At 42.0% G+C, this 8,418-nt stretch overlaps 1 protein-coding gene across 1 annotated transcript in view; it reads left to right on the top strand.

The window, feature by feature from the left end:
* Positions 1-369: 369 nt before the first annotated feature.
* The window catches only part of Olfml1 (olfactomedin like 1), a 24,799-nt gene continuing 16,750 nt past the window's right edge, over positions 370-8,418 (top strand). Inside the window, exons 1-2 of the mRNA XM_021168522.1 lie at positions 370-832; positions 3,908-4,196. Coding sequence (XP_021024181.1) covers positions 704-832; positions 3,908-4,196 — 418 coding nt within the window. The 5' untranslated portion in view covers positions 370-703. The remainder of the gene's footprint in view (positions 833-3,907; positions 4,197-8,418) is intronic.

Consider the following 8,418-nt stretch of genomic DNA (forward strand, 5'->3'; position numbering starts at 1 on the left):
TTCTCAGCTGTTGGTCTGGGTAGCCAGGCCTGTGCCCACTGTACCCCTCTGCCCACAGAGCAATGCTGCCCTGTACACTTTTCTGAGATGGCATAGATCAGCGTTCACATTTCCTTGCTATGCCTTTAAGAGCTACGAGAATGCAAGAAAGAGAGGTGGGGTCTCCTAACAGAACTTCTTGGAAAAAGATCCTAGGAATTTCTGCCAGAAACTGAACTGAAATTCCAACACTGAGACCTTGGGGGGTGGCCTGTGTTGAGCTAGGCCTACGATTGGACTGCACAGTCTATTAGGGAGGAGGGAACTAAAAGTAAAAGAGTTGGGGGAGGGGAGAGCAGAAAAGACCTCCCCTCCCCTTCCCCAACCCGTACACTCTGAACCTGGAAGCTGTAAGTAGCCACTAGCCTGGAGAGGGTCTATGCATGGCCAAGCTGAGGGCAGCAGACACTGGACCCCCGGGAACTCTCTGCAACCAAGTGAACACATAAGGCCTGCAGAGACTGGCTTGCCAACAGCTGGACTTGATCACCAGCTTGAAACTGAGATCATGCACTGGGTAGAATAACAAGCGGACTTTGTTCTCTCTGGCTATGCAAAGCGTTGTTTTCCAAGGAATTGCCACAGCAGCAGACAGAAAACCAGAGATCACCACCTGGACCCTTGAGTCATTTTAGAGAACCAAAGTTCCTGCGAAGTGTGCAGGATGATGGTGGCCCTTCGGGGAGCTTCTGCTTCACTGGTTCTCTTCCTTGCAGCATTTCTACCCCCACCACAACATGCCCAGGACCCAGCCATGGTACACTACATCTACCAGCGCTTCCAAGTCCTCGAGGTAGGTGACCTGTCTTCCCTTTACAGGGAGTATGCCTCTTGGAAGTCACTCTGTTATGCCCCCACTTTGCTGTCAACTAGGGTGCATGTCTTCCAGATACAGAATGAATCATTGCTAAGATCACATTTACAGATGTGCATAGCCTAGCAGCTCAGGATGCCACCTCCATTGCAGACCGCTTGTACTTTCCCCTGGCAGTTTTTCTAACCTATAAAATGAACATAGTGATAGAATTTAGGTTCAAATGATATTCTGCAGATTTAATAAAGAGATTTCAAATTAGGGATGTTTTATTTGGGCCATTAAGCCATACTCAGAACATAGCCTAACTCACTGAGTAAATTCTCAGGTTGTTGAACATTCAAAACCAAATAGTTCAGTCTTCAAAGTATGAAATTAAAACTCTAGTCATGTTTTCTTCATCTTTTACTTTATAGGGATGCTAAGTGATTTCAGCTTTTCTCTTTTCCTTTTTATGATAAACTGTTAAGTGAACATAAGACAATGTGGTGTTAGATATGGAGGCTCACCATAGATTTTTGCTTTTTATTCCTAACTGGACTTGGGTTTGGAAATGAGATTTCCCAGCAATGTTAAACAGAGTGAGAACATTTGAGGTAGAACTTTGTTAGAACAGTCAAAAACCCAGGGTCGGGAACATGACTCAATTGGTGAGAACTAGCCTAGCGTGCAGGAGCCTAGGGTTCAAGGCTCATCACTGCAGAAACCAGGTATGTTTTATAATATCAGCTGTAACAGCAGCACTCAGGGAGTGGAGGCAGGAGGATCAGGAGCTTCAGAGTCATCTTTAGCTAAACAGGAAGCTTGAGGCCAGTTTAGACTAAGTGGGACTCTATACCAATGCAAAACAACAAATGAACAAAATTCGATATTTTTATAGGCCAGTCAGGTTTTTAGGGATAAATTTAATCTTCTACCTTGCAATGCTTTGCTCTTATGCAAGTTGAATTGGCATATTATGCATCTTCTGTCTACGACTGTCTTTCTCAAATATTTATTTTCTATATTTTCCTGAAAAAAAAATCTGTAAGCCCAGATGATGGGGCCATCTATCTATAGGTTCAGTGAAATAAGGGCATGCAACGAACAATCCAAATGCAGTTTCTCATACTGTCCATCCAGCAGGTGGAGGCCTGGAATCTGTAGATAAAGCACTCCCAGACCCTGGGCCTCATACAGCAATCCTTGCTCCCTTCCTGGACATGCTGCCAACCTCACCTGCCTAAAATGCCAAAACTGTGCTCGGGCTTTAGCAGCAGCTAAACTCATGTGCATTACCCTGTGATCCTGCCAGATTGTGTCTACAGACCAACTGCCTTGCAGCATTTCTGCCCCCTGTAGCTCTGTAGCTGTGTAGATATGTTTGATTTGTAGAAGATAAAGATAGGTCCTTCTTTGACCATTAGGTTCTGGCTGGTGGTGAAGACAAATCCCAGGTAGCAGCATTTCTGGCCAATGGAGAGGCTTGACAACACACGGATACAGGGCCTGTTCTGCAAGGCGAATGTGGGGGAGCAAGAAAGGGGAAATAGAGACTTGGGAATTATTAATATCCATTGTCTCTCCATCTCTCTGTCTCTCTGTCTGTCTGCCTCTCTCTCTCTCTCTCTCTCTCTCTCTCTCTCTCTCTCTCTCTCTCTCTCTCTTTCAAGAGAAAGTGCTCTGCATCATTATGAGTAAAAGGTTTTCTGTTTGTGAGGAAGGTTTTAGTCAATGTTGCCAAGTAAGCTTTAACTATTAACTCTGACCCAGCAGTCCCATTTCCGTTCACTAATTCTTCCATTCACCAAATATTCTTTGACTATTACTCTATCCTTAGCTCTGTGCCAGATGTGAGGGACTGGAACTCACTTCTGGAAATATAGTGAAATAACATCGAGTGAAAAAAATGAAAACTAAATGGACATTGAAAGTTGTTTAATGGAACAAATAATAGGATTTCAATGTAGTGAGAAGCTACATCTTATTAAAATGATGTTACATACAGATAAGTAACATGTACATACACACAATAGAATGTTGCTCAGCCTTTAAAATGAAGCTTATACATGACACTGTAAAGGAACTTGAAGGATCTTATGCTAAGTGAAATAAGCAAGCCCCTAAAAGACAAACACTGAATGGATGATTTACTATACATTTAATCTGAAAATAATGAATTCATAAAAATAGAGAAATAGGAGGAATGAGGAGATATTTATCAGAGAATACAAAAGTTTAATTAGAGTAAGTTCTGAAGATAGGCCAATGGCTTAGTTAGAAAAGGGTGCTACTCAAGTGTGGGGACCTGAGTTCGGATCCCCACCATCTACATCAAAGAAAGGTTTAGAGATGCCCATCTGTAGGCCTGGTGCCATAGAAGCAGGTACATGCAGTTCTCTGGGGCTTACTGGCCAGGCAGTCTACACAGCCAGTGAGCTTCAGATTCAATGAGAGACAATGCTTCAAAGCATAAGAGGTTGGAACGAACGATTGTGAATGATACCTGGTATTGCTCTATGCCTCTATGTGTGCACCTGCATAGGCAGAGACACAGACACACACACAAGGCACACACACACCCATACACACACACCCCTCACACAAAAGAAAATGTTCAAGAAATTCAGTGTACCTATAGATAATAACAATATTCTGCATATCCAGAAATTAAGAGAATAGATTTTTTATCTCCTCAAAAGTAAATATGCAAATTACAAAATATAAAAAAATACAAAACACATATGTTAACTCGCTTGATTTAGCCATTTCACATCAAAATATCAAATGTACAACAATTGTATAGTAGTTGTTAATTAACTACTATAGTCAGCACAAAAATTAGTGTGTGCTATGATATAATAATATATTATTATAATTATAATATGATAATGGTATTTAAATATTTACAATATATTAGCAAGTTAAAATAAACAGATATTTAGAAAATCTCCTTTTGATTATTTATACTTATTTAATAATCTTTTTCTAGGAATGATAACTATTAGTAGTACTTGAATCATTTAAATAATTATAGTAATTTGGTAACTCTGGTGATTTCTTTTCTGTTTGAAGCAAGGGCTGGAAAAATGTGCCCAAACAACAAGGGCATATATTCAAGACTTCCAGGAATTCTCAAAAAACATATCCATCATGCTGGGGAGGTGTCAGACCCACACAAGTGAATATAAGAGTGCAGTGGAAAACCTTGCCCTGAGAGTGGAGCGTGCCCAGCAGGAGATCGACTACCTGCAGTACCTGCGAGAAGCTGACTTCTGCATTGAATCTGAAGAGAAGACACTGGCTGAAAAGGTGCTTCTAGAAGCAGCAGAAGAAAAGAAGATCCGAACCCTGTTGAACACAAGTAAGGAATTCTTCTCCCATCCCTTTAGGGCCTGTCACACCTAGAGAGATACAGACTGCCTGCAGTTAGAAAGTGTGAGCAAGTGATGAGTGAGGACTGGGTATATCCTTGTGTGTATGGGCAGGAGCAGCTTAGCAGAGGTCGGGTGTCCCAGCAGAATCCAACTTCAAGGAAGTAGCTTTCCTTTCTCTGGTAGTTTCTAAAGATCCTGGGAAAGGCTAGGTCTATGGTATAAGAGGCAGCTTGGGGGTCCTCTCCTGATAGACTTTGGTTTAATAGAGCCAAGTGGTCCCAGCTCTTTCTAGGGAGAGTGGCAGGCTGTTGTGGGCTACATCAAAAGCCCTGAAAACAGAAAGCGCTGCTAATTTAACAAGCAACAGTCTGAAACTAGGAACTGTGACAACCAAACCTCAGGCCTGGGTATTGCAGTACATTGCTATTGTGTGCTGTCTGGGATGGTATCATTGCAGAATTTGTCCTGAGTGTGACCCATCAGGATCTGTTCTAGGCTGTCAGGAATAGTATCTGCTAGCTCATGTTATAATAAGCATCACAGCTGAGCAGATGTTTCTGTGCATGAGTCCATTTCATTAAAACAGTAAGAGAAGGGGCTGGAGAGATGGCTCAGAGGTTAAGAGCACTGACTGTTCTTCTAGAGGTTCTGAGTTCAATTCCCAGTGACCACATGGTGGCTCACAACCATCTGCAATGAGATCTGGTGCCCTCTTCTGGCCTGCAGGCATACATGCAAGCATACATGCTATATACATAATAAATAAAAATTAAAAAAAAAAAAGTAAGAGAAGCAAGACCCCCACCTGTATTTTGTATTCTAAAAAGATTTCACTGCAAACAGGGAGACTATTTATGTACAAATTATGCCTTCAAATTTGGGAAACTCCAGAAGGAAATAAGGACATAAACTGGGGGTCATCTTTTTTAGGACTTTTCATTGTAACCTGTGGGTCATTATGAGACGGGTCTCGGGGCTGAGGATGTAGCTCAGTTGGAAGAGTACTCCCTAGCATGCATGAGACCCTGGGTCCATCCCCAGCATTAGGCAGAGGCAGAAAGATCTGCACTCTAAGGGTAGCCTCAGTTATTTAGGTTAAGGCCAACCTAGGCCACATGAGACTTGTCTCAGTAAAAAATAAATGGGTGAAGGTTTCTATAAGTGCAGGGAACACTAGGGACACTTCAGGTGATATAGCACAAGCTATAAAGACATGTCCATCTGCAAATCTGTCTGAGAAAAAGCAGGGTAGAGCAGAGGGATGTAGGGGCAGGAAGCTGAAAAGTTCTAATCAAACCCTGTGCTGGCATCAATAGTCACCCTTTCATTCATTTAGTGGCCTATTTACTGCCAACTCCTGATTGGAACAGAGATACTGTTCCAGGCAGTGGCTACAGATGATGAAGTATCATGTGGTCCATGCTAAAGAGAATGAACATGGGTAGAGACACCTCTGAATTATTCTAAACAGGGAAATTATATAAAGGAAGAGTCTCCCATCAGAGAAGGGAGAACAGTCAGGAGTACTGAAGTAATTTAACCAAACAACAACTCAACATGAGGTTCCTATCACAGGACAGAAAGGAGCTGGTAGATGGAAAGCTATTCAGAGTTGAAATCCATACACTTTGGTAAACGGGAGTTGAAAGGAGAAGATAAAGGAGAGATGTGAATCCAGGATACTTCCAAAGTTTGGGGCTTAGGTCATTAATTGATTGGTATGAAATCTGTTTAGATGGAAAACCCAAGAGTAGTTTGGAAGCATGTATGACTAGGTGGATTTTCTTCATGCCGTTATATCTTCATTGTTTTCTATTGCTATAACTGAATCGTGCAAGATACTTTATAAAGAATAGACATTTACTTAGCTGGCTTAGAAGTGTTCTAGGTGCTGGGAACACAATGTGAATACTAACATTGCCTGATCTAGAATGTGAACTTTCGCACAGGGTCACAGGCAGGCCACCAAGCCCTACTCATGGAGCTGGGTCCCTGAGCTCTCCCTATTTCCGGGGTACTCTCAGATCTGCAGACCTGCCTTGAGGTGACCCTTTTCCCATTCTAGCTGGAGTGCAGCAGAGTTCCTGACACTGGGGTTCGTGGTTCCTCTAGTCCCCTCCTCTGTCCCACCCACAGACACAGGTATCTGCCACTCACATGCCTGTCACCTCTGGAGCGCTGGTTCAACAACAGCTATTTAAAACGGACGCAAACTTGGCTGCCTGCCACTGTCAGAAGGTTTCGAGATGAATGTGTCTGTGCAAGTGTCCTTACTACTGCTCTTACTTTCTAAATCCCCACTGCCGTCACAAGGTCTTCACACAGCTTCTCTGTATAATACTTTTCATTATTGTTCACGACTTGTTAGCAGCAGCAAGATGATCTGCTCTGCTCTTCAGTCCTTATATACAGAAAAGGCCTTCTGCAGGGCTGGAGAGATGGTTAAGAGCACTGACTGCTCTTCCAGAGGTCCTGAGTTCAATTCCCAGCAACCACATGGTGGCTCACAACCATCTGTAATGGGATCTGATGCCCTCTTCTGGGGTGTCTGAAGATAGTTACAGTGCATTCATAAATAAATAAATAAATAAATAAATAAATAAATAAATCTATTTTAAAAAGAAAGAAAGAAAAGAAAAGGCCTTTTGAAAAGTAACTTCCAAAAGTATCCATAAAATATCCATTTCTAACTTAAAGAAATATATTTATATATGTGCATACAAACACACATGTGAGCATTTAACACTTTCAGCCACACATATTTTATTTATGTACAGCTTACTCTTTTTTTAAAATTTTTTATTAGATATTTTCTTTATTTACATTTCAAATGCTATCCTGAAAGTTCCCTATACCCTCCCCCCGCACAGCTTATTCTTATGCCATATGACTAATAAATATCCTGATATAATCTTTTCTGTATTCATGAAGTGTAAAACAGGACATAGTGTGGAAGAAGAGGGCCAAAGAAATTGTTCCTAGAAGAGGGATGGATTGTAGAAGCCCTGAAGAACTTAGATTAAGGACATGTGACTCTACAAACAATCATAGATAGCCTTGAGATTAGTGGTCCCCCAACCTGACCTGTTCTGCATCTCTATTCCTATGGTAAAACACTAACCAAAACAAGTTGAGGAGGAAAGGGTTTATCTGCCTTACACATCCTGATCACAGTCTACTAGTAAGATAAGAAGCAGGAACCATGGAGGAACACTGCTTACTGGTTTGCCCCTCATGGCTTGATTGGCCTCCTTTCTTATATAGCCCAAGACCACCTACAATAGGCTGAGCCCTCCCACATCAATCACCAATCAAGAAAATGTCTCATAGACTTGCTAACAGGCCAACCCAAAGGACATGATTTCTCACCAGAGGATCCCTCTTCCCTGGTAACTCTAGCTTGTGCCAAGTTGGCAGAAACTAACCAGCCCATGACCCATTATTTTCAGACAAGGGTAGATTTAGGATGCTAGTTCTAAGCTAGTTTATCCCCTACCCAGCCCATGTTTTTTGATGTGCCTGCTCTTGGTTTATTGTTGATGTTGTTGTTAATGATGGTGCAGTGGTGTTAGTAGTGATGGCTTTTGCCTGACTGTTCTGGTAGTAACTGTACCATATCAGTTTTCTAATTCTGTACAACAGATTGCCATAAATTCATCAGCTAGAAGCAATATGAATTTATCATTGAAGAGCCCACACATGGCCTCTAATTGTATGAGCAAGGTCACAAGTTTCCTGCAGCCCTGACTCCAAAGGCAGCTCACAGTATGCCAATAAAAGGACAGTATTTTTCCTCAAGGGGTACCTAACACCTCTTTAAAGAATTTTTTTTTATCTGATCAGGTCAGGATTGTCTATGATAATCATCCTTCTGATTAACTCAGAGTCAACTGATTTGGAGACTTATTAATTACAGAATCCCAGAAACTTTTGTCTTCCAATGTCATGTGATCACAGCATCTACCTTCTCATAAGCCCAGGTCCTGCCCATGCTCTGGGGAGAGAGTTATGTGGAGACTACACGGAACAGGGGATCTTGGGAACTGCATTAGTTACTTGACTCACAGCTGCAACAGAATACCTGACCAAAGCCACGCTAGGAAGAAAGGGTTTATTTTAGCTTTATAGTTCCATGGGATCTTGTCCACCATGGCAGGGATCGCTCTCTCTCTCTCTCTCTCTCTCTCTCTCTCTCTCTCTCTCTCTCTC

The sequence above is a fragment of the Mus caroli genome, chromosome 7, assembly GCF_900094665.2.
Source record: "Mus caroli chromosome 7, CAROLI_EIJ_v1.1, whole genome shotgun sequence".
NCBI classification, from domain to species: domain Eukaryota; kingdom Metazoa; phylum Chordata; class Mammalia; order Rodentia; family Muridae; genus Mus; species Mus caroli.